General features: G+C 43.8%; 1 protein-coding gene across 3 annotated transcripts in view; it reads right to left on the minus strand.

Annotated features, from left to right (window-relative positions):
• Positions 1–1,484: 1,484 nt before the first annotated feature.
• Positions 1,485–27,722, minus strand: part of MIB1 (MIB E3 ubiquitin protein ligase 1) — a 122,452-nt gene continuing 96,214 nt past the window's right edge. Inside the window, exons 13-23 of one of the 3 annotated variants that reach the window (XR_005779299.1) lie at positions 19,716–19,848; positions 14,879–14,965; positions 12,346–12,507; positions 11,890–12,071; positions 9,314–9,506; positions 8,348–8,426; positions 7,765–7,878; positions 4,036–4,136; positions 2,705–2,838; positions 1,968–2,206; positions 1,485–1,882 (exon numbers count right to left, since the gene is read on the minus strand). Coding sequence is in view for 2 of the 3 variants with exons in the window: in XM_040434024.1 (XP_040289958.1) it covers positions 2,188–2,206; positions 2,705–2,838; positions 4,036–4,136; positions 7,765–7,878; positions 8,348–8,426; positions 9,314–9,506; positions 11,890–12,071; positions 12,346–12,507; positions 14,879–14,965; positions 19,716–19,848 (1,204 nt within the window). In the remaining variant the exon portion in view is untranslated. Of the gene's footprint in view, positions 2,839–4,035; positions 4,137–7,764; positions 7,879–8,347; positions 8,427–9,313; positions 9,507–11,889; positions 12,072–12,345; positions 12,508–14,878; positions 14,966–19,715; positions 19,849–27,722 lie in introns of all 3 variants that reach the window. The other 2 variants (XM_040434024.1, XM_040434025.1) reach the window with 2 other exon arrangements.

The raw sequence follows: 27,722 nt of genomic DNA on the forward strand, positions 1-27,722 counted from the left end.
TTTACAGCCCCCAAAAAATCCCAGTGCAAATCTGTGTGTAGTGACTCTAAAAGAGACCTAAGAAAGAAATAATCTAGGATTCCATGCCAGATATCTACAAAACTGCCTATTTTAGGAGATTGCAGAGTCCATTTGGAGGAGAACCAATTGCTCATTTCTAGGTTGCATTCCTTTTAAGAGGATCTGTCACTGCAAAATGCAGTGTAATCTGCAGGCAGCAGGTTATAGAGCAGGAGGAGCAGAGCAGATTGTTATGTAGCTTCATGGGAAAAGATTCTGTAAAAATTGGAGTTCATACATTCTCCCCAGTGGACAGTTCTCAGTACACAGGGGAGATGTTATCAGTGACTGACGGCTATCTATGTATACACGCTTACACAGAGAGTATCAGTCACTGCCTTGTGTATGGACATCTGTTGATGGAGGTGGTACTAAACTGGAAGAAGCAGAGATATAAATTAATCCAATTTATACTGAATCTTTCCCCCATAAAACTATACATCAATCTGCTCAGCTCCTCCTGCTCTATAACATGCTGCCTACACATTGCACTATATGTCATGGTGACAGGTTCTCTTTAATTACAGTGTATAACATTTGGAGTGTGAAAATTGCTTTGGACGGTGAGTACATGTTTGTGTGTGGGTTAATTTTCGAACATTATTACTTTCATATATAATCCCTTTAAATCAGTGTTGGACTGGCCCACCAGGGCACTCTCCGGTGGGCCCTCTGACACAGTCATGACTGCCTGCTGTGAGCGCAGCGCTGCTTAGTTATTATGCCCGGGCCCTGCCTATCTCTATGCTCTGCTCATTGAGGGCGAGCAGAGGCGGAGCTAGTCATCCTCGGACAGAACAACTTTGCTTCGGTCTGTGTGACAGTGGCAATCACACAGACAGCACAGTAACCTCCTGCCCGGGGGTTCAGTGCTCCCTGCCAGCCATCACACAGAAAGGGCCATGTCGCTCCTGTGAGTTAAGCTTCCCCTTCATCCCTGTACATATGGCTGAACCTGTGCTTTCTCACTTACACAGGACAAGATGCAGTGTTCAGCACAGCTGTCTTATGGAGGGAGCCATGGTGTCTGTGTAAGGAAAAATAGGGGGGTGCATGACTTTAAGGAGCACGAAGCTCCTTTTACTGTGATACAGGGTTTGGGACTTGGAGTTCAGACCCACATGTTCAGTATGGATGACCTACAACAGGAATCAGCATCCTTCGGCACTCCAGCTGCTGTGACACCACAACTCCCAGCATGCACACTTACTTGGCTGTTCTTGTAACGCCCACAGAAGTGAAAAGAGGATTCTGAGAGATGTAGTTTCAGAACAGCTGGAGTGCCGGAGGTTGTTGATGGCAGTGCACATGCACTTCTAAGCCCTAAAATACAGGTGAGGTTAGGTCGACATGTAAATAGGTATAAAATCTTTATAACTCTGTGATAAAATAACCTACAATTGCTTTAAATGTAAATATATCAGGAAATAACCCACAAATTCTGGTTGCATGACGCCTTGACATGTATAAAGCTAGAGGCCCATTCAGATCTGTGCCCAAACATATAGCTAGAACGTTGCTGCACCATATATGCCTTTTCAACCATGTTACTTATAAGAGACAGGAGCTGTGAAAAAAATACTTTTCCTTTTAAAACATATTTAGATTAAGCATTCAGATTAGGTCTCTACCGGCGATTATATATGCACATACACTATTATAAGAACTAATCAATGAATGACAAAAGGTTCTTCAAAATTACAAAGCAAAATTGTCCATCCAGTCTGTCTTGTGTTGACCAGTATGCATCTCCAGCACAAAAAGCAAACTGCCAAGTCACTGCTCAAGAGGCAAACTTGGCCCCACTAGATGTGCTGCTCACCTACATATACAAAATGACACAGGAGTTGTGGAGGAACAAATCCTTAGTGGGAGAACTTCTTCCGGAACATTAAAGGATCACTTACCATAAATATATTCTAACATAAAACTGAAAAAAAAAAGCAAAATGGAAAAAAAATAATAATGGTGTCCAGTGATCAAAATCCAGCAGACACACTGGTAGTGTACTGAGCGTGGTGGTTTGGGGCACTTGTAAGGTTTACATTCATTATTATTCAGTATCAGAAAAGACATCAAGTTAGCTTCTTTGTTCTGCCTTCTGCACAACATCTCAGATTCTCTCTCCTAACATGACATACTGTATCTGTAAATGAATAAAAGAAATTCTATTACTTCCTTTAATGAAAATAAAGCTCTAATGCAGCAAATACAATCTCTGGTCCAAGGACCACCAGCAGGCCTACTACTAAGCATTTCAATTTCTGGGCACTTGTGGGACAATGTCCGCTAATTGTGCACATGACCAACCGTTAAAAAAATAAATAAAAATAATAATAATAATAAGTTTTTGCACTATAAAAAGTATAGTTGCTCTTGCCACTGCTTTATTACCAACCACACTAAACCAGTGCGATTTGAATAATTTTTTTTCCAGTATTAAATAGCACAGAAAAATACAAGTGCTTTGCAGATAAAACACAGTACACAGAAATGTCTAAGAATATAAGGTGGCAAGATCAAGCATACCCATCTGCAGCAAACCAATCAACAGCAAATGCAGCTTGCGCTAATAACCCCAGAGTACTAAAAATTATGTACAGAAAGCAAATACTACAAAAACAAGCAATTGTGGGACTAGTACAATAAGATTCTTCGTTCAATGGCCTTCCGACAAATGGGGCATTCACTCATCCGATCGCCGCAGAGCTGACAGGTTCCATGTCCACACATGAAGATCATATTCTTGAGCCGATCCAGACAGACAGGACACATGGTCTATTGTAAAGGAAACAGATGCATTTCAATGTATATCATTGGCTGACAAATAGAATTTATCATGAATCAAATGTATAATTTGTCAACTTTGCATACAGCGCTGCAGAATGGGTTGCAACTAAATGAATAGGAAATAATAGAGGTGAGTAAACGAATTTTTATTCTTGTTGGGGGCTCAAGTTACAACAAAGCTCAAGAAAAGTACAAAGATTTTACATTACAATAATATCTAACTCACTGTCTTTTTTTAAAATGTTATTTATTTTTTCAACATCTACCCAAAGCCAAGCCTAGAAGTTAAAGGTGTTCTGCACTTTGTTTAAAGTGATGATCTATCATCTGGATAGATCATCAGCATCTGACCGGCGGGGGTCCGACACCCGGGACCCCCGCCAATCAGCTGTTTGAGAAGGCAGCGGTGCTCCCGCAGCGCCGCAGCCTTCTCACTGTTTACCGCAGGCCCAGTGACCTCACGACTAGTATCAACTGGCCTGGGCTAAGCTCCATTCAAGTGAACAGAGTTTAGCCCCGCCCAGGCCAATTGATACTAGTCGTGATGTCACTGGGCCAGCGGTAAACAGTGAGAAGGCCACGTCGACCTCCCGGGTGTCAGACCCCGGCTGATAAGATGCTGATGATCTATCCAGAGGATAGATCATCAGTTTAAACAAACTGCAGAACCCTTTTAAAGTGCCAAATATGTACTGATTATAAGGCACACGCTTGGGTTATAGTCCATATGCAACACTTCAGCCACTGTGTTCAGTCTCGCATTCCATAACGATTTCTGCTGACATAGCTGTATGGGGACTAGTGTTTTGCAGGACTAGTTGATTTTTTTTTTTTTATGCCACCATTTTTCTGTTCCATATAATGTATCAAGAAACCCAAAAAATATTTGTAAGGTTGAATGAAAAAATCTTGCAATTCCACCTTTTTTTTTTTACAGCATTCACTATGCAGTAAAAAAGACATAACTTTATTGTGTGAGTAAATATGATTACAGTTATACCAAATTTATATAGTGTTTGTTATGTCTTACTACTAAACAACTCTAAAACAACTTTTGTGTTGACATTCACACAGCCATATCGGTAAAATTAAGAATACCAGAGGTGTACATCCCGCACTTTCCGCGGGTTAGTCTGTAAAATGGTTGTACTGCACATGTGGTTCAGTATGTTAAATCCACTTTACCTGCTCTTTTATATCTTGAAGCTGTTGCTGCAGCTTCTGCACATCTGCATTGACATTAGTATTGTCCTTATCCTTCTGTAAAGCTGGGATGTTTCCCCCTGCTGCAAAATAAAACAGCAAATAACTATCAGAAAGCAACAATTACAAGCAAACAAGGATTATTTTGATCTGAAAATATATTACATAAAATTTAAATTTCACATGTATAGCCACTTCTCTGAAAGCATCCAATAACTGCTTGTACTGCAATTCCATAATATAACATTTTTAGCACTGGACATTTCTCTTTTTACATAACAGCTGGACATAACATATATGCAACCTGTGCATTTGCACAGGTGCCCCGTCTACACTGAAAATCTATTAGTGGTTCATACTGCCTAGATCACATGTAAAGAGCTAGAGGTTCCTTCTTACATGTGTTTGATAAGTAAAAGTGGAGTTTTATAAAAGTAAGATATTTCTGGAGAGCCATTAAAGAGGCAGTCTATGGCTAGCACTTCATTGTCTAGAAAATTGCAGGTGAAAATCACAAGGGCCATATAAAGCTCTTGGAGAGCGTTTTTTTTGTTGCTGTTTCACAAGTGTTTCAGTCAAATAAGGCTACTTTCACACTAATGGCAAGACGGATACCACAGGCTGTTCACTCTGTCGGATCCGTCCTGCCGCTATTTCGCCGCTCCGTCCCCATTGACTATAATGGGGACGGGGTGGAGCTCCGGCGCAGCACGTCGAAAGGCCGCCGGACTAAAAGTACTGCATGTCCGACTTTTTAGTCCGGCGGCCTCTAACCGCACATTGCCATTCTGCGCCGGAGCTCCGTCCCCGCCCCTATTATAGTCAATGGGGACGGAGCGGCGAAATAGCGGCAGGACAGATCCGACAGGGTGAACAGCCTGTGGTATCCGTCCTGCCGCTAGTGTGAAACTACCCTTAGTTGCTTGGCCTTCACAAAGGGGTTTTAGTCAGTCAGTAGCTGTCATATCACAAGTGTGATTCCAACAGGTAAGCTGCCGTGACATCACAAGTGTGATTCCAACAGGTAAGCTGCCGTGACATCACAAGTGTGATTCCATCAGGTAAGCTGCCGTGACATCACAAGTGTGATTCCATCAGGTAAGCTGCCGTGACATTACAAGTGTGATTCCAACAGGTAAGCTGCCGTGACATCACAAGTGTGATTCCATCAGGTAAGCTGCTGTGACATTACAAGTGTGATTCCATCAGGTAAGCTGCCGTGACATCACAAGTGTGATTCCAAAAGGTAAGCTGTCGTGACATCACAAGTGTGATTCCATCAGGTAAGCTGATGTGACATCACAAGTGTGATTCCATCAGGTAAGCTGATGTGACATCACAAGTGTGATTCCATCAGGTAAGCTGATGTGACATCACAAGTGTGATTCCATCAGGTAAGCTGCTGTGACATTACAAGTGTGATTCCATCAGGTAAGCTGCTGTGACATTACAAGTGTGATTCCATCAGGTAAGCTGCTGTGACATTGCAAATGTGATTCTGTTGGATAAGTTGCTGTGACATCACAAGTGTGATTCCATCAGGTAAGCTGCTGTGACATTACAAGTGTGATTCCATCAGGTAAGCTGATGTGACATCACAAGTGTGATTCCATCAGGTAAGCTGATGTGACATCACAAGTGTGATTCCAACAGGTAAGCTGATGTGACATCACAAGTGTGATTCCATCAGGTAAGCTGATGTGACATCACAAGTGTGATTCCATCAGGTAAGCTGATGTGACATCACAAGTGTGATTCCATCAGGTAAGCTGCTGTGACATCGCAAGTGTGATTCCATCAGGTAAGCTGCTGTGACATCGCAAGTGTGATTCCATCAGGTAAGCAGCTGTGACATTACAAGTGTGATTCCATCAGGTAAGCTGCTGTGACATTACAAGTGTGATTCTGTTGGATAAGTTGCTGTGACATCACAAGAGTGATTTTCTCAAGCTACACAAATACATTTTAATCAGGTAACTACTGACATCAGAACTGTTATGGACAAAGATCCTATTGTGACAACACAGGTGCACCTTAGTGTGATATAACAAAAGAGTTTCAGACAGGTAACGTGCTGCGACATCACCACTCACTGCCAGGTAAGCTGCAGTGACATCGCAACTAGTTTCAGCCAGCTAAGTTCGGGGGCAGACATACCATGCTGTGCTGTACAATTAAATCAATAGTTGGAATTTAAAAGCCCATAAACCAGCAGCCCTAGCACTCTAGCTGTGGCGAAACTATGACTCTCAGCATGCACACTTGCTTGGCAATGCTGGGAGTTGTAGTTTCAACGCTGCTGGAGGTTGCTGACCCCCGGCATAGACTATTGATGCACAAGGGTCTTCTTCTGTTGGTGCTTGTTCCTCTGTTGGATGCATGATTAATCTGAATCTACTGCACCACTGCTGAAGGAATTCTAATCTATGGTCTAAAGTCTGTAAATGGGATATTTACTACATAGCATTTCATTAGAATATTTGGCTTCTGCTCACAGGCAATGACTTCAGAAACCAATTTCACTATATTTTCTATGGAATTCCAAGTAGTTACGTGTTTAAAGAAAACCAATTAAAATAAGGACTCGAGGAGCACTTTTCATATTCGGGTCACCCTTTACCACTAAATACTGAAGGCAATCATTAAAAATGGTTGTTAAACATGCAAAGCAAACATGTTTGGTTTGGGCAACTCCATTGTGGTGTCTATACACCTCTGTAATGAATAATTACAACAGGCAATATAACATAATAGGCAGCCAACCTCAGTATGTATATCGTTTAGTTTTTTTTTTTTTGGAGTATAGTGTAACCTTCTTAAAGGGGTTTTATATTAATGACTTATCCTCAGGATGGGTGAGGGTCAGACACCCGGCGATCAGTTGTTTGAGGAAGAGGCGGCGCTCCATGCAAGCACTATTTCCTCTTCATTACACTGTCTGTTGTCTCAGAAGAGCAGCACCACTGCGTAGTGTAGTTAAGAGGAAGCAGCACTCACACAGAGTGCCACCTGCTCTTCAAACAGTTAAGCGGTGGGGTTGCTGGGTGTCGGACCCCAGCCGATCAGATATTGATGACCTGAGCCTGAGGATAGGTAGTCAATATATAGGCCCATTAAGGCATGTTCACACCACACTGTACATTCTGTGTCTGCACTGAGAAAGCTTCCAGTGCATGTGCTGAACCTATCCATACTGCCATGTTCACCTGACAGACATCAAAACAGTGTCTATTTGGCATTGGTCAGCCCAGTATGTCAAGGAATCTTGTTATGAACGGCATAGCAAAGCCTGCTCTGCTTAGGCAAAAGAACCTGTCACTGCATGCCTATACGTCCTGGAAATCTCCTGATGTAAACTACTGTCAGATGCTATAATGCAGTGTTAAATGGGCGGTCCAGGATTAGACAATATGGTGGCTTCCTACCAGAAACAGCACCACACCTGTTCATAGGTTGTGTCTTGTATTGCCACTCAGATCTATTCAAGTGAATGGGGTTGAGCTGCAGTATCAGGCAGAACCTGAGGACAGGTGTGGCGCTGTTTCTGGAAGAAAGCAGTCATATTCTTGTAATCTTGGGCAGAGCCAATTCACACCCAGCAAGAATTATAGACCAACTACAATTCTGTATCTAAATATATTGTTCCGTTTTTTTTTTTTGGTTTGTTTTTCCGGTAGTGTTGTTATATCATCACTTTCCTATCCTTCTTACCAATGTCATCAGTGACATCTTCTGCACCCTTCCCACTACAACATATAGCAAAAGGCACTCTTCGTTCAACCAGAGCACGACACTGAACACACTTCTTCATAAGGCTTGCACAGTCTAGAAAGAAAAAGAAAAAACAAGAAGTAATTACAGAGGTAAGTGGACAAAGCAGTGAGACAGCATTAAAATGGCGGTGTGTGACTGGCCATAAATTTACGGTAGTCACAACGGGCAGAACTTTGAAGAGCGGCTCATCGTGACCACACAGAAGTTTCTGAGAGCATCTGTCATTTGGGAAAAGGGTTTACGTTATGGAGAGGATAGTATTTTAGCAATGCATTGCCAAGGTCACAGAGAACTTGAATAGTGAGGACACGTATGTCAGCAACCTAAAATTGGATGTGAAAGTACATCCACGGCTGATATAAACATTAGCTTAATGCATATCCAGCTTTCAGTACAGCTGTTATTTATTACGCCATATAACCAGTTATGTACGAGGACATCTGACGCTTACTAAAATGCATAGTTTATTACAAAGACTGCAGACATATGTACGACATGGTAGCACAGAGATCACACTTACTTTCACAGGCACACATATGTCCACATGGCTGAAAGAGTACAGCTGCTTTTTTGTCCGAGCACACAACACATTCCTCTATCTGTAAAAGAGAAAAAACAGATATGTATACACCTACCAGAAAACCTAGGAACCTTACCAGATATACAGAGACAAAAGGCAACATTGGAAAACTACTTAAAGGGGTCATGCACAGCTAGTATATTGATGACCTGGCCTCAGGATAGGTCACTAATATCAGATAGTCGGGGTCCAACTTCCGTCACCCCCACCGATCAGTTGTTTGAAGAGGCCGCGACATCTTTACCGTTTAAGCGCTGCAGCCTCTTCACCATCTAACTTGTAGCAGTGCTGTAATTACAACTGCTCGTCCCTTTCAAGTGAACGAAAGTGCTACGATCTGTGTATCTCTACATGAGTTTGTTATGCCTGTCAGCGTAAAGCTATCAGTCTCATGTAGTAAGATGGCAGAGCTAGGGCCACTGTTGGGACCAACTGATTGTCACCCCGTGATTGTGTTTCAGCTGATGAAGTGACAGAGGGAGCACTGTCTAACCATTTAGATGCCATGGTTGCGACTGACCACCACAGCTTATGATTACATGACAGGGCTTGTAGTGTTCTTCAATCTCTGCTGTTGCAGTAGGAGCCTGGCTGTATTATAGCTGGCCCCCACTGTGGATACTGAGCCCGCACCGTCTACGCGATGTAACGGAAAGTGGTGATGCGGTAAATCACTCCCAATCTTGATGGACAGTTACGTCGTATTACAGGAAGGAGTCAAATAGAATTTTCACAAAATTGGGATTCCTTTAAGAACATAGGGAACCTACAAATACATTTCTGTAACTCTTATGCTTGGCAACAAAATGGACACGTGTAGTCATCTATCTTTTGGAACGGGACCACAGGCTTTATATCAGATGGGGATAAGTAAGTATAGGACATTGAGAGATGCTTTTTATTTACCTTAGTTCTAGACTGTACTTGATCTTTGCAAATGAGGCATTTCTTCACTCGTGGAGAACATAATGAACAGGTTGCTACATGGCCACATGGACCAAATAATGTATCTCGTTTCAAATCAGAACACACCATGCATTCTTCCAGGGTCTCCGAGTCATTATTAACCATAGATGGACTGTGAGATCCTACTTGACCACTAGACAAGGATAAAAGGTAGGTTAGAAAATCTAAGTTTTATGGAACCTTCTTATCCTAAAAACCCTATTTACTGGTCTTGGAACTTTAGTTTTTTTTCAATGTTATGTTGTTCTTTCGGGTATCATTTTCTGAGCAAAAAGGTTTTCCACTAAAGCAGACTTGATATTTAAAAGTCAAATTCACACATTAATGTCTTCCCCCTGGAAATGGATCATTTTTCTTTCACTGAATTCAATAGGAAAACAAAACACAATAAAAACTGCACAGAAGACACTGCGGGTGGTTATCTGGAGTGGTAATGGGATGCAGTTCCTAGAGCTACTTCTGTGGGAACTGTATAATAGAAATAAATGATAGGGGTTGTATCATGAAACATATTCTACAGTTTTCAAACCAGCACCTGGATCTGAATACTTTTATAACTGCGTGGAATTAAAAATTTATGATAGCCAGTGACCTATTCACTAAAATGTATCTGTAACAGAACAAAGTTGGCATCCACACTTTGTCAGTGGTTTACAACAAATCATTGAGAAGGCAGCCCACCAAAGCCCACAGACCATGGAATTAAAGGGGTTTCAGAGATTTTTATATTTATTGTTATCATTGGTGCCTTTGTTGAATCTCTGATTGAAGAGTTTTTCCGAGATTCTGATATCTTCAAGATAGGTCATCAATATCAGATCAGCGGTGGTCCAACTCCCAGCACCAACAACATGGCCTCTGCCTAGGGCAGTGACATCACCTTTATCAGTCACATGGCTTAGGCGCAGCTCAGTCGCATTCAAGTGAAAGGGGCTGAGCAACAATACCAAGCACAGCCACTATCAAATGGGCCTCCTCAAATAGCTGACCGACAGGGTCCCAGGAAGTTGGAGCCCTGCCGATCAATATCAGAGTCTCAGAAAACCCCTTTAGGATACATGCACACGACCGTATGTGTTTTGCGATCCGCAAATAAAAAACAGATGACATCTGTATTCCATCCGTTTTTATTGCGGATCCATTGTAAATGCCTAAAATGGAGAAGAATAGGACATATTCTATTTATTTTTATTTTTTTCGGGGCAATGGAACGGACATACTGACAATATGTGCTTTCCGCATTTTTTGCGGACCCATTGAAATTAATAGGCCCGCATCCTATCCACAAACAAAACGGAACGGACACGGAAACCAAATACCTTCGTGTGAATGTAGCCTTAATCAGAGATAATATGGAAAGAGCTCCAAAGATCTACAGCAGGGACTGAAGTGTCTGTCCACAGGATCACTGTAAACTCCACAGAGTGGGGCTTTATGATAGACTGGCTAGAGAAAAGCCATGGCTTATAGAAAAACATACAACGTGGCAGACTCTCAAAACACTTAGAAGAACGCCCTCTGGTCAGATGAGACAAAAATTTTACTTTTTGTTGGCAATCACGAGAAACACTTTGGTGGTCATGTATCAAAACTTTACACCAAGTTGTTGGCAAAAAAAAAGTCGCAAAATTCAGTGCAAAGGACATATTTCAATTTCTGGTGCATGGACAGAAAGCTGCAACAAATTTATTAATAGGCACACACCTCTCGATGATTGGTGAGAACTTCCTCCAGTTGGGTTTTTACTAAGACTGGCATGTGAAAGACTCCTATTTGTGGCGCAAACCCAACACTTCACGTCACCCCAAGGACACAATTCCCACAGTGAAGTGTGGTGGTGGTAGCATCATCATGCAGTGGGGATGCTTTTCATTGGCAGGGCTGGAATACTGGCCAGGATGGAGGGAAAGATAAATACGGGGCAATTTTTTAGGAAAACCTGTCAGCCTGGCAAGAGATTAAGGACTAGTAAGAGGTTCACCTTCCAGCAGGACAATGACCCTAAACCTAAATCTACACTGGAATGATTTAAGAGGAAACGTTTATATGTCTAGGAATGGCCTAGTCAAAGCCAAATCCAACGGAGAATCTGTGGCATGACTTGAGACCGCTGTAATCCAATACAACATATCCATCTCGAAGGAACTGGAGCAGTTTTGCCTACAATAATGGGCAAAAATCTCAGTGTCTACATGTGTTATCCTAATAGAGACCTGTACCTGTAACTGAGGCAAAAGCTACTGTATCTGTTGGCCTCTTCCGGGCTGGACAGTATGGCCACTACATCTCTGAAGTGACTGTGACTATCTTTATATGGCATTAACGGGTCATCATGACTATCGGTGGAACAGAAAGAAGTGTGTCTGGTTTCAATGTGATGCAGTGCATAAAACATGGCAAAGAGCACAGCAGATCCCTGCCACGCCACACAGATTCCTTATGCGTCACATTTCTGATGCAACAAACTTGGATAGACGCAACATGAAGTAACATCCGAAAAACAAACTGAATAGTACCTTGATTTCTCCTTGTGGCATTTAGCTAGGGCTTTGCAGAGGCTGGGGTCCGGACACAGATCGAGAGGAGACTGGCCTTTTTTATTGCGCATGGTGAGGTCAGCTCCGTTAGCAGCGAGGAAGCAGGCTATGGATGCTGCACTCTTCTTCTCTCCACCTTGAGTTCCAAGTCCCATGATAAGCTGAAAAAGTGTACACATACTGGTAGAGTCTTCAAGAAATGATTAGTGAAACTCAACTTTCGCCCAAGAAATGTCCTGCTGCCATCACAAAAGTGGCTACACTTGTTCGGTTGATATTTCACATTATATAAAACGCATTCATTCATCTATGACAAGAAACATCTCAGTACTTCACATCCAGGGCGAGATGATGGAAGCAAAGGAAAAAAAAAAAAGGCCATCAAATCACCTAAAGTATTCTACAAACACCAGTGAAATGCCTGGAGGTACTTACAGTGTTCTTTGATGGTTCCCATGTAGTGTCCACCTTGCCTACATCCTGCATGTCTTGCAGCTGGCGTAACTGAGACAAAGTATGGTGCCTGAGGGCTTCATGAAGAGGAGTGTCCCCATCTTTATCTTGAATATCCAGTTTGGCCTCTGCACGGACTAACAACTTAAACAATAAAAGAATAAAAATTAATCTAAATAGGGCTACTTTCTCACTGGCGTTTTGGTTTCCGTTTGTGAGATCCGTTCATGGCTCTCACAAGCGGTCCAAAACGGGTCAGTTTTGCCCTAATGCATTCTGAATGGAAAAGGATCCGCTCAGAATGCATCAGTTTGCCTCCGTTCCGTCTCCATTCTGCCCTGGAGGCGGACACCAAAACACTGCCTGCAGCGTTTTGGTGTCCAACTGACTATGCAGAGGCAAACGGATCCGTCCTGACACACAATGTAAGTCAATGGGGACGGATCCGTTTTCACTGACACAATATGGCACAATAGAAAACGGATCTGTCCTCCATTGACTTTCAATGGTGTTCAAGACAGATCCGTCTTGGCTATGTTAAAGATAACACAAGCGGATCCGTTCTGAATGGATACATGCGGTTGTATTATTGGTGCGGATCCGTCTGTGCAGATCCATGACGGATCCGCACCAAACGTGAGTGTGAAAGTAGCCTTAGTTTTAACTACATAGTGACCAGCTAGTCAAAACATATTAAAACCTATGTAACAATAATGTAGGGTGTTGCCTTGATGACTGCACATATATAGCCATCACTGTAAATAAAAAATTCTTTAAAGGGGCATTACATGAAAAAAGTCACCTAGTAGTGTGTGGTATATGTATTTGTATACATGCTACACTGATGGAGACCAAAAGGACACTATTTTAGCATCCGCAGCCTAGTATCACAGAACATGGCACGCGCTGCTCTCATGTTTCCTCAGCAGCTCAGGCTCTGTGCCGCTGCTGCCACCAATGAGAAGTGAGAGGGGAAGAGGAGGGAAGGGGCTGTGGCCACTGAGCCACCAATGAAGATAACTAAACCAATAACACAAATACAGGAGGCGGGACCTGAGGGGGTTAACCACCGATGATCGTAGCTCCCTGTCATAGAGGTCGGGTGCCGGCTATGAGATTCTGCTGCCGGCACCTGCCTCCTTTATTGTACTTAACGTAAGTTATCTTCATTGGTGGCGCAGTGCGCCCCCCCAGTATTAAAAACGTTGGTGGCACAGTGCGCCCCCCCCCCAAACCCCCCTGTATTAACTCATTGGTGGCAGTGGCCACAGGGTCGCCTGCTTCTCATTGGTGGTGCAGTTCCGATCGGAGCCCCAGCACGCTACTGAAGTCCTGGCTGCCATAGTCCGCTCCCTGCTGCTGTGTGCACTATGCACAGGGCAGCAGGAACAGTGTGAAGCTCTATTAGGGTGAAACAAATAAAAACTGCGGGATTCGCTATTTTTTAGTCACCTGGTCCCCCCCAAAAAATAGGATAGGACTGTTGGATTATGGGCCGGACATTCCCTAAAATGCACGTGGCTTTTTTTGGTGTTTTATTTTTTTCGCATGGTGTCGAGTATTGCAATACTTTTTTATGGTATTGAAATTGAATCGAAATTTTAGTATTGTGACAACCCTATACCAGTGTGGTGATCTCTTCAAGCAGCTGACTGGTGGGGGTGCTGGGAGTCGGGCCTGAGGATAGATCATCAATATCCAAAACCAGACAGACCTTTAAAGAGGGGGCCTATGGCCACGTTTCCTGTACATAAGTCAAACATGTTCACAAAATGTAATGTGAAAAGAGCCTTGAACTGTTTGGGAGCCCTCTGATCGCTGTAAACACTCCGCTCTTGCCCTAAACCTTTTCACTGGTAGGGCACACTTTTAACAAACACAAACCCTTCATGACTGCTCATATTATCATTTACCACATGATTACCACGTGGTAAATAATTCTCCATGATTGCTAAAGGGAGTTATAACATGAGGTCACTGTAGGCTGTACAGGGGAGAGATGACCGTACCAGGCTGTGATCTTGTAGATTCCCACTGCCACCCCTCCACTACACACAGGAACAGGAAGGAAAACTGCCGTTTTTATGGCATTTTAGTTATTTTGGGCTAAAAAACATGTTTTCAATTGGTCTTTACTGAAATTTTTCTGCAGTTTTTTGACACATGTGGTTTAAAATGTGCAGACTGTCCCTCCTGTAAACAGATAGACATAATGGGAGCACCAGAATACGGGGCATGTGCCCATGTATTCTATCTGCCCATTGAAGAAACACCAGATGGACAGGAGACACAGTTTCTAAGCCATACCTGGTAACGGTATGGTGGAACCAAACTAAAATATGAACAGTTGCTGTTAATATAAAGATATGGCCAGCCACTCACAACAACAACAAAGCAAGTGATTAGATGCTCCGGGCTACGGATCACTAAAGAACTGTGCAGTAAAGAAAAATTAGGTATTCTGAATTTTAATAAAAAAAATGATTGAACACTAATAGCAGCAGCATCATCGTACCCTGACAATCTGTGTATGCTGACGTTCCACAGCCAGATGCAGAGCCGTCTGCTGGTTCACGTTTTGGATGTCCAAGTTTGCACTGCCCTGGAAGGAAAGAACAATGTTGTGTGAGATCAGTAGGAACATTGACATTTATTAAAACTGCAAAGGAAAACCGATTTAGTTGCCCATAGCAACCAAACAGATTGATCCTTTAATTTTCCAAAGGAGCAATGAAAAATGAAAGGTGGAATCTGACTGGTTGCTAGGGGCAACTAAGCCAGTTCTATTTTTCACCAATTTTGATAAATCTCCCTCATTCTGCCTAAAATTCTATGCTTTGTATACCAACTGGTTTAGCACCAAACACAGCAAATACCACACTAGGGAACATTTTCATATTAATGGCGCACAACTTTGCTCTGTCTGTGTGTGTTGCTAAACAGTCTACGTCAGGGGTGCACAACCTTTTTTGGTCTGTGGGCCGCATTGTCACATCGCTCTTGTCTGGGGGCCGCAAATTAAAAAAATGTTGATCGGCGCTCATCTGCCTATTACACAAGCCAGTGCAAAGTGACTGGGGAGGAGTGATCACTGCCACAGTCGTGCTGCAGATAATCGGACATCTTTCATCCTGATAAAATATGCAAATCAGCCGACAAATGAGCGATTCCTTGTTTATCAACTGATCAGCTGCACGATTATACCGGCCAGATATAAGATATGAGCGCTCCTATGAACACTTGTTCCCAGTAATTGTCCCAAATATCGTGCTGCAGCATAGCCCCTGAAACCGAAGAGTTAGGCTGGGTTCACACCTGAGCGTTTTACAGCGCGTTCCTACGCGCTGTAAAACGCTCAACAGGCAAGAACCAATGATCCCCTATGGGCATGGTTCTCATCTGAGCGTTTTACAGCGCGTATGAACGCGCTGCAAAACGCCCTACGCCCCAAGAAGTACAGACACTTCTTTGGGGCGTATGGTCACTCGTTCCCGTACATAGACTTCCGGGAACGCGCGACAATGGGCGTTGCTTGTTGCCGGAGCCGCGTCTGTAAACGCACGATAAAATTGCGCATACAGAGCGCTCCTTCGGTACGCTCAGGTGTGAACCCAGCATCATACTTACCTGCTCCCCGCCTCTCCGAACTGCCTCCGCTGTTTACACCTGGCAGTGCATGGACATGGTCATACACCACTCCAGACAATGACTGGCTTAGGCGGTTATGTGGCCACAAGTAGCGTGTCACTGCTGAAGCCAGTCATTGACTGGAGCCGTGCAAGTGACCATGGCCATGCACTGTCAGGTGTAAACAGAGCAGGAACCGGAAGATGGAGGCAGCGGAGGCAGCGCAGAGGACCAGAGCGGAGTGGAGCAAGTAATTATGAATTTTCTATTTCAGAGGCCATGCTGCAGGAACTTGTTAAAAATCATTTTTACCAGAAAAGTGGCGACATTTCCTTCCATCCTGCCTCCTATTTATAAATCAGCGGTTTCCTTCACTGCAGAGGACGGAGCTCACTGGTTATCACATCTCCTGCCAATCCAGTTATAGGCGTCCTGCAGTAACCAGTAAGCACATTACCTTGCTAGTGGGGAAGGCGCCTATTGGTTAACGCTTGAATGACCAGGCCCGAAAAGGCCTTAATGACCAGACACTTTTTTGTGATTTAGCGCGCGTGGTGGTTCAAATGGTTGTAACTATCTTATTTGTTGGACTACCAAGATTATTTTTGCAACAATTTTTATTTGGGGGAAACTGTACAAAACGTTTTTTAAAAGTATATATTTTTTCAAACTATCCTTATTCTTTAAATATGCAAACTAAATAAATTATTATAATTAGTTCTCTATTTTGTGTATTTTGCTATATAATATGAAAAGTTTCACGTGAATGGGGCGGTAATGGTGACGGTTTTGATTGGTGTGGGTGTCTTTTCTTTTATGTATGAATTTTTATTTTTTTATTTCTGCTACATAATATGTCCCCCAAGAGGTCATAAAAAGACCTTGGGGGACACTGTCACTTTTTATAATTTTGCACTTTTTCATAAAAAGACTGTGGTGGGACAGTGAACACTCTTTTATTAAGCACTTTTTCCTTTTTTTTTTTTTTTTTTTATTTATTTAGTTTTCAAAATTTTTTTTATCATTTTTTTACTTTTTTTAAAATATATTTTTACCACATAATTTGTCCCCAAGAGGTCAGTAAAAGACCTTTGGGAGACAATAAGTGAATTTTTTTTTGTACTTTTTCCACTGTAACTGGAGCATCCAAAGGAGCCCCAGTTACAGGGAAACCAGCCTGCTGCGAAGGCTTTGTACCAGGGCAGCGCTCCTCTGTTCCCGTGACACCCAGCGATCACGTGATCGCTGGGTCTACACTGCAGAGCGCTCATAGAGGAGAAGGCAGAATCGCTAATAAAGCGCTTCTGTCTTCTCCTCGGCTTCCCCGCTCTCACTAATAGCCGGGGACCCTTTCTGCTCCTGATACAGTGCACAAGCAAAACCTGTGATCCATCTGCTGTGCGGCGCTCTGTGTAGAAACACAGCTGATTGCAGGATCAGCTGTGTTTCTGCCCAGCAGGGCGGGGGCCGCAAACCATGGCTCTGGGGGCCGCATGCGGCCCGCGGGCCGCAGGTTGTGCACCCCTGGTCTACGTGATCGATGAAAGGCATAGGGATCCGACCACAACTAAAACCCCAGGAAGAAAAATGACATCTGAATGACCACATTCTCTACATAGTTCCACTTTCTCAGTTATGGACGCTGCTTGATCTTATGCGACTGCCGTGACTGCTCCCGGCATCTATCCAAGAACAGCACCATACAAAGTATAGTGGCTGTGCTTGGTATTGCAGCACAGCCCCATTCACTTCAATGGGGCTGAGCTGCAACTAGGCCAAGTGACCGATAAACGTGATTTCACAAGGTCTAGGAAGAGGCCGCGGCTCTCACAGCTGATCGGCAGGGGTCCTGGGTGTTGGATCCCAGCTGATCATATATTGATGACCTAGGACAGTGATGGCGAACCTTTTACAGACTGAGTGCCCAAACTGTAACCCAAAACCCACTTATTTATCGCAAAGTGCCAACACGGCAATTTACCCTGAATACTACAGTCCAATATACAGTAGTAAATCTTCCATGTAGTTTATCATTTAGCTATAATAGCTTCCTACATTCAGTGCACTGCCTCTGCTGTTCATAGTGCACCCAGCGCTGATGAATGGCAGGAAAAGTCTAAGGCATATTGGTACACCATAGACTTTTCCTAGGGTGTGGGTGCCCACAGAAAGGGCTCTGAGTGCCGCCTTTGGCACCCGTGCCATAGGTTCGCCACCACTGACCTAGGATATAGGACAGGTCATCAATATTACCTTTAAGACTACGTTTACACTGTCTTACTATTAGTAAATCTGGGCTCAGTGCTGCAGAAAGCTATTTATACTGTTTGCTGTGCAGTGAGCAGAGGATCGGCTGAGCACACATTTCTGTAGATGGACATGCACATTCCTATTCGCTATGTACGAAAATGCCAATAGATACGCCGCGGATTTGTGAGCAGAAAATTCACAGCTTTACATCCATATGCCATCTGTTACTAGCATAACAGAATGAGATTTTACAAAAAAATCTGTATAGAATCTGGGCAGAGATTGGCATGAGGTTTCCATAGAGGATTTCACCCTTTGCAATACAAAACCGCAGCAAAATCGGCGAGACAATCAACATGTAACGTTGCGGTGGATTTTTTTATTTTCAGGTACAAAGTTGAATGTCTTTGTAAATACATTCGGGGACAGTTATTATGCCAATTACGCCACTATTACGATGTAAGAAAAGTCCCAAATTATGGCCCACGCTGTATATGCACCATAATTTGTTACTTTTTAAGCTTCACAGCACTTTTCCAAAGGGGAGGGGAAGGGGCGTGCCTCCCTGATTTACTCCAACTTTCTCCAGCTTGTTGCTGGCAAAGACATCAGTATCTGGCACACGGCAGGGCAGAGATGCGTCTCATTTATTAAGAGTCATCTGCCTCTTAATAAATTAGGTGAATCAGTGCAGGGAGATCAAGACTGGCGTATGGGTAAGCTCATTTTGCTAAATATCCCTAGAAAGGTAAGATAAGTAATTACATCATGCGATTACTTAGAGAAGCACACCCACTAACATTTGTACTCTTTGGTCAAGTAGGGCAGGTAGTTCTCTTACCGATAGCACTATTCAGGAGAAGACGGCTTTGTTCTGGTCCTATGCTGTACAATGTGACCGCCACGCAGACTTTACAATCCACACAACCTCTTGTGTGGATTGGAGGCCACTTTCTATATTCATTCCTATGGGGAGCTCAATCGGAGTCTCATAGCAAGGAATAGAGAATGTGACTTCTAGCTGAACGGAACGGACACGGAAACAAACGTTTGTGTGCATGTAGCCTAAGATAGTCCAAAATGCGCTAAATTTATTAACAGGCATGCATCTTTAATAAACGGTGCAATTTACTATCTGTTTGCTTAGTGTGCAGCATGAAATAGTCTTTATAAATGTGGACCTGTGTTCTCGTAGTTCCAGAATGAAAAGACTCACAGGGCTTGCCTCTCAGCAAACAGAACTTACCAGGGAAATCCCTGGCCAGCCAAGCATTTCCCCAGCAGCAGCTGCCGCTGCTCGAGTTCGTCAGATCAGGAGACGCATGCAAAGAGTGGCTCTCCGTTTGGGTTCACCAGGGGAGTCCTGAGCAGAGGACCCCCCGCCCCCTTCTATAACGTCTATATGCTCTATAGTTCTCATGAGACAATCAAATTAAAGTTCCTTTTGTACTGCTTGGACAACATGACAGTCATACCTGATGAACGAGCAGTTCTGCTACTTCAACATGATTATTGAGTGCTGCCAGGTGCAATGCAGTGTAGCCATCATCCTTCTTCTCATCAACTATCCACGGCCGAGGCAGTTTTGAAAGCAACACACGCATGGCACTAGAAGAAAAAGTACAAGTAAATTAAAAATGCATTCTGTAGCATATTATAATTACGGTCAGATTAAATAATTAATACGGTCAGATTAAATAATTACGTTCAGAATGGGGTGGAGTATAAAGCGCATGTCAAAGACCACTACTACTTACATCCTGGGCTGGGCCGGTTTTTTTATCCAACCAATTTAACCACAACCAGATCATGAGAAACATTTGTGGGGCTTCAGTATCCTGCCCTAAAACTCATTTTGTAGGCCACAGGGTAATTTTCGGTCGAATCTAGGGCTCAGTGACAGTCACTATTTATAAGGATAGTGTATAACATGCTCAGCTTTTAAGCCTTCCAACATTTCAGGACACAGGGGCCCCTGATGGCTCACTCAGAGGTGGATAGCTGGCTATGCCTGCATGTGGTTCTCTTTTTTTTTTTTTTGAAGTGTAAGGAGGCCTTTGCCTTGAATAGCTCCATAACTCCCATAAAATTGAGTAAAGAGGGCCCCGTGCAGCCACCTGTCCTATATGTGTAGTCAGATGGCATTTGGGTCCCAAAAGTGGGATGGATGCTTCTACTACATTTTGTATCTAACGGTCTCCACCAACCTTAACCACTTCACATCCGCCCATAGGATATAAATGTCCTAATGGTGGATGTTTATCTCTTAATGGATGTTCTGGAACGTCCATTCAGAGATGGCAGCTGCACGCTAATCGTGCAGCTGCCAAGTAGGGGGCCCGCTGTCGGTGACAGCAGGCCACCCCAGAGAGAAGACAGGGACAGTTCCCAGGTGTCCCTGCCTTCTAAATCGCTGCATACACAGCGCTCAGTGAGGGCTACAGATCAGGAAGAGCTATGCGCTTCCTGTCCCGGCCCGGTGGTCATGTGACCCCCGGGGTGTCGGGAGAGTGCAGGAGCTGTCAGGTGTATTTCCCCTGCAACTGGTGCTAAAGATAAAAAATAAATAAAAGTGAAGGTAAATGTCCCCCAGAGGTCTTGTATGACCTTATGGGGGACGCAAAGTGTGTAAAAAAATAAAAATAAAAAAGTTTCACATGTGAAAAAATTAATTCCCCAATTAGGTAATTTTTTTTTTTTTTTATATAGAATTTTTTTTATAAAATAGTCATATTTGGTATTGCCGCATCCGTAACCAGCTATATAAATATATAACATGATCGACCCCGTCCGATAAACACCGAAATAAAAAACTGTCAAAAAAAGCCATTTTTGTCACCTTACATCACAAAAAGTGCAACTCCAAGTGATCAAAAAGGCGTATGTCCGACAAAATGGCACCAATAAAATAGCCACCTCATCCCGAAAAAAAATTAGCCCCTACATAAGAAAATCGCTCAAAAAATAAATAAAACTATAGCTCTCAGAACATGGATACATTAATACATCATTTTTTTGTTTCAAAAATGCTATTACTGTGTTAATGTTTTTTTATTTTTTATTTCACTTTAGGTATCGCCGCATCCGCACCAACCATCTCTATAAAAAAATCACATGACCTAACCCCTCAGGTGAACATCGTAAAAATATAAAAAATAACAACAGTGCCAAAAAAAGCAATTTTTTTGTCAAATTACATCACAAAAATTGCAACACCAAGCGATCAAAAAGGCGTATGCTCCCCAAAATAGTACCAAAGTCACCTCATCCTTCAAAAAATGAGACCCTACCTAAGACAATCGGTCAAAAAAAAACCAAAAAAAATATGACTCTCAGACAATGGAGACACTAAAATATTTTTTTTCTTCAAAACTGCTATTCTTGTGTTAAAGTGAAATAAAATAAAAAAAAGTATACATATTAGGTATCGCCGCATCTGTAAAAAACTAGCTCTATAAAAATATCACATGACCAAACCCCTCAGATGAACACCATGAAAAAAAAATACAAAAAAACTTTTTTTGTCACCTAACACCACAAAGTGCAACACCAAGCGATCAAAAAGGCATATGCCCCTCAAAATAGCAGCAATCAAACTGCAAAAAATGAGAACCTAAGACAATCGGTCAAAAAATAAAAAAGCTATGGCTCTCAGACTGTGGAGACACAAACATTTTTTTTGTTTCAAAAATGCTATTATTGTGTAAAACTTAAATAAATATGAAAAAGTATACATATTAGGTACTGCCACGTCCATAACGATCTTCTCTATAAAAATGTCATATGACCTAACCCCTCAGGTGAACGATGTAAAAAAAATAAAAAAACTGTGCTAAAACAACCAATTTTTTGGTCACCTTGCCCCATAAAGTGAAATTATGCAGCATTACAGTTGATAAAAACTTTACCTTTATACGAAATAGTGGACTTATAAAACTGGCAAAAATCATCTTAGTAGTATATGCAAATGAGGGCTCGCAATTGCCCAGGGGCGGCGTCAACCTCGTAGGTGCCCAGGCAGCTCTGCCTTTCCCTCTGCCCGCCCATCATCATCTTCTCTCGCCGAGATCCCGCGCCTGCGCGCTGAGTCCGTCGGCCGGCGCATGCACACTGCGATGTCCATTCCTGGTACGGCATCACAGTAATTAATGCGCATGTGCCGGCTAACTCGCCGTTAGCCGGCGCATGCGCATTAATTACTGTGATGCCGTACCAGGAATGGACATCGCAGTGCGCATGCGCCGGCCGACGGACTCAGCGTGCAAGCGCGGGATCTCGATGAGAGAAGAAGTAAGAAGATGGGCGGGGAGAGGGAAAGGATGGGCGGGCAGAGGGAAAAGATGGGCGGGCAGAGAGAAAGGATGGGCGGGGGAAGCAACGATAAGGCAGAGCTGCCTGGGCACCTACGAGGTTGACGCCGCCCCAGGGCACTTGTAAGCCCTCATTTGCATATCCTGCTAAGAAGATTTTTGCCAGTTTTATAAGTCCACGATTGCTTATAAAGGTAACGTTTTTATCAACTGTAATGCTGCTAGAAAGCTATAGGAAGGGTTAAAAATAGGGATGTCCCGATACCATTTTTTTAAGACTGAGTACCGATACTTTTTATTTAAGTACTCACCGATACCAATTACCGATACCAATTTTAACAATAAAATACACACACACACACACACACACACACACACATGTATTTTCTGACCACTGACCAACCAAAAGGCCCAAAAACAGAACTATAACATTCCAAGGAGACATTACACTGAATGGGGGCCACAAAGAGATGTTATACTGTATGGGGGGCAGCCACAAGGAGATATTATACTGTATGGGGGCAGCCACAAGGAGACATACTGTATGGGGGGCAGCCACAAGGAGACGTTATACTGTATGGGGGGCAGCCACAAGGAGACGTTATACTGTATGGGGGGCAGCCACAAGGAGACGTTATACTGTATGGGGGGCAGCCACAAGGAGACGTTATACTGTATGGGGGGCAGCCACAAGGAGACGTTATACTGTATGGGGGCAGCCACAAGGAGACGTTATACTGTATGGGGGCAGCCACAAGGAGACGTTATACTGTATGGGGGCAGCCACAAGGAGACGTTATACTGTATGGGGGCAGCCACAAGGAGACGTTATACTGTATGGGGGCAGCCACAAGGAGACGTTATACTGTATGGGGGCAGCCACAAGGAGACGTTATACTGTATGGGGGCAGCCACAAGGAGACGTTATACTGTATGGGGGCAGCCACAAGGAGACGTTATACTGTATGGAGGCAGCCACAAGGAGACGTTATACTGTATGGGGGCAGCCACAAGGAGACGTTATACTGTATGGGGGCAGCCACAAGGAGACGTTATACTGTATGGGGGCAGCCACAAGGAGACGTTATACTGTATGGGGGCAGCCACAAGGAGACGTTATACTGTATGGGGGCAGCCACAAGGAGACGTTATACTGTATGGGGGCAGCCACAAGGAGACGTTATACTGTATGGGGGCAGCCACAAGGAGACGTTATACTGTATGGCGGCAGCCACAAGGAGACGTTATACTGTATGGGGGCAGCCACAAGGAGACGTTATACTGTATGGGGGCAGCCACAAGGAGACGTTATACTGTATGGGGGCAGCCACAAGGAGACGTTATACTGTATGGGGGCAGCCACAAGGAGACGTTATACTGTATGGGGGCAGCCACAAGGAGACGTTATACTGTATGGGGGCAGCCACAAGGAGACGTTATACTGTATGGGGGCAGCCACAAGGAGACGTTATACTGTATGGGGGCAGCCACAAGGAGACGTTATACTGTATGGGGGCAGCCACAAGGAGACGTTATACTGTATGGGGGCAGCCACAAGGAGACGTTATACTGTATGGGGGCAGCCACAAGGAGACGTTATACTGTATGGGGGCAGCCACAAGGAGACATTATACTGTATGGGGGCAGCCACAAGGAGACGTTATACTGTATGGGGGCAGCCACAAGGAGACGTTATACTGTATGGGGGCCACAAGGAGATGTTATACTGTATGGGGGCCACAAGGAGATGTTATACTGTATGGGGGTAGCTACAAGGAGATGTTATACTGTATGGGGGCAGCTACAAGGAGACGTTATACTGTATGGGGGCAGCTACAAGGAGACGTTATACTGTATGGGGGCAGCCACAAGGAGACGTTATACTGTATGGGGGCAGCCACAAGGAGACATTATACTGTATGGGGGCGGCCACAAGGAGACGTTATACTGTATGGGGGCAGCCACAAGGAGATGTTATACTGTATGAGGGCCACAAGGAGATGCTACTGTAAGGAGTCAGGACAACAATTTTTGAAGCCCCTCCCTCCTCAGTATAATAGTCTTGTGGCCATCATACAGTAATGTATATTTCTTCTTGCCCTAATGCCTGCTTTTAGAGATCAATGTGCAGCTTGCAGGCAGGAAGGGAAGGACCAGGGCCATAGAAGACAGACACAACACCTTTATTTCTTTCTGTCTGTGACCACTTGGGCTGGCTATAATCTTCTAACTAAGCTTTATACACTTACTAGGGTCGGTTCCTATAACTTTTAAAACTACTGGCAGGAGAACTCTGTTTGAGGAGGCCGGAGGGTGTCTGGACTCTGGAGAGGCATTTCCCGCGGCTGGCTTGCTCCTGTGCTCCGATTCGGAGATCAGATGTCTGTGTGGAGTCATCGGGAACATGGGGGGAGGAGCCGGGGACGGTGGCGGCCGCTGGTAATCAGGGCGAGGGGCGGAGACTGGGAGCAAGAAGAAGCTGTATTTGCTGTGCGAGATGCAGGGGCAGGCCGCGGACGGACACAGACACATTTAGAAGCAGCGCACAGGTATCGGCAGTGGTATCGGGGACATTTGCACGAGTACATGTACTCGTGCAAATGTCCGGTATCGGTCCTGATACCGATACTGGTATCGGGACATCCCTAGTTAAAAAGGTGAAACTGTGATGACAGACTCCCTTTAAAGGGAACCCGTTATCAACTTCATGCTGACCTCATTGAGAGCAGCATAAATTAGTGACAGAAATGCTGATGTCAGCGGAGTGTCACTCGTGAGCTAAAAGTAAGTGGTTGCTGAGAACCAGCATCACAATCATTGCAGCCCAGGCCTTGAGAAGAGTCAGAGTTATCCATAATCTCCTGCTCTCCCCGTCCATCTGCTGACGATTGGCAGTTCTCTCCTAGAGAGAAAAGGAGAAAACTAGGTAGAAGCCGGTCAGTCATCAGCAGATAGTCAGGGAGAGCAGGAATTCATGGATAACCAGGACTCTTCTCAGGTGGCCGGGACTCTTTTCCAGGCCCAGTCTGCAATGATTGTGGCGTTTGTTCTCGGCAACCACTTACTTTTAACTTTTAAATGACAGACCGCTGAAATCAACTCGCATGTATCTACTTTATTCTGCTGTTAGTATGGGCAGCATAAAGGTGATGACAGGTTCCCTTTAATCCCAGCACTGATAATAATAAAAGTGATCTTGTACACAGTTATTTCCTATTATACCTTCTTCTAAACCAATCTATATCCTTGGACAAGACTTGCTGCCTGCTCTTCTAGGGAATAAATGTATAAAAGCCACTTTCCATAAAAATCATATAAAAAAAAATAAAGTATGAACATAATTTTCATTATTTTAACGAACATTGATCCAGAACTACAACACATCAGTATGGAACAGTCATATGTGCATTTTGCTACTACGTACACACACATCTCCTGATGTAGGCAGAAGCTCTGAAATGTACACTTCTAGAAAGTGACAGATGTTCACAGTGACATTGGGACCTTGCTAAGCAAAGCGTTCACATCATGTGTAATGCAAAGAGGTGCTGCTTAAACCTTCTATTAATAGTCCTTGGTCAGCTCCACCACGGCCTACACTAATGAGACGGGGACAAATATACACACGTTATCTCACCCATGCGCACATTAACCTCCTACTGACCAGTGCAGTGCACAGCAGGGGCTGCAGTGAGAAGTCTCGTTAGCGAGAGGTTGTAGTTACTTGAGGAAACAATTTGAAACTGCATCAAAATTCTGATCACCTTAGATGACGGCCATAAATAGCGCAAATGTTGTGAATTTTCCACAACGGAAAGGAGTGCGGGAAGTCTGCAGTATTTATAGTGGCAAGGAAAATAATGAGATTTTCACAAATGTCATCCACACAGGAATCCGTGCATAACTTGACATGCCGTGCACATTTCCAATGCAGAAGGTGCAGTGTGCGGCAGATCCACAGCATTGTCGCTGCGCATTCCGTTCAGATACAATTCGGATTTTCCACTGCAGAGACCTGCTACATGTCTCCCTACTCTAAGTGGCATTTCAAATAATGCTCACTCTACGCTTGCAGCCATCTCTGAGGTTTCCATCAGGAAGATTTCTTGACTGAAACCTTGGACAAATGCATTTAATGGAATAGCACAGTCTGCCTTAGTGTTCCTCTGGCCTCCATCGGGTGAGCCTCTGGCTCTGTTTAACATGTGTGGCAAGAGGTCCCCAGCACATGCAGTAAACCTACACTGCTAGTGCAATGTGAAAAGACCCTTAAAGGGGGTTTCACTCTTCAGCAAATAGCATTTATCATGTAGAGAAAGGTAATACAAGGCACTTACTAATGTATTGTGATTGTCCATATTGCCTCCTTTGCTGTCTGGATTCATTTTTCCATCACATTATACACTGCAAGTTTCCATGGTTACGACCACCCTGCAATCCATCAGTGGTGGCCACGCTTTCACACTATAGGAAAAAGCACCAGCCTATGTGCGCTCCCACGGTCCAGTCCACCAGAGAGGCTGACGCTTTTTCCTAGTGTGGAAGCACGGCCACCACTAATGGATTGCAAGGTGGTCGTAACCATGGAAATAAGCAGTGTATAATGTGAAAGAAAAATGAATAAAGTGTGCAAAGGAAGCAATATGGATAACAACAATATATTAGCAAGTGGCTTGTATTAATTTGGCTTGTATTAAATGCCACTTGCTGAAGTGAGACAACCTCTTTAAGGATACGTTCACATCTGCGGCACAGCTATCCGTCAGAACCCATTAACATGACTGTATCCGTTTAGCAGTCCGCAAAACATGGATACTGGCTGTGTGCGTTCCGCATTTTGCGGCACCACACATTCCGCCCTAAGTTAGAAATGCCTGGACAAGAATAGGAGATGTTCTATCTATTTTGTGGGGCCATGGAATGCACATACGGAAGCGGACAGCACATGGTGTGATGCCCTCATGTTTGCAGCCCCATTGAAATGAATGGGTCCGCATCTGATCCACAAAAATGCAGATCGGATGCGGTCCAAAACTACGGTTTTGTGAATGGGGCCTTAGGTTGTTTTGGCAGAGAATGGCGGGAATCAGCCAGACAAAAAACATTGTGTGCAGTGGTTTTTATCTGACCAAATACCAGCATATTTGCTGTGGAGCGGCCAGATCTCATTAT

Source organism: Bufo bufo, chromosome 5 (assembly GCF_905171765.1).
Source record: "Bufo bufo chromosome 5, aBufBuf1.1, whole genome shotgun sequence".
Classification (NCBI taxonomy): domain Eukaryota; kingdom Metazoa; phylum Chordata; class Amphibia; order Anura; family Bufonidae; genus Bufo; species Bufo bufo.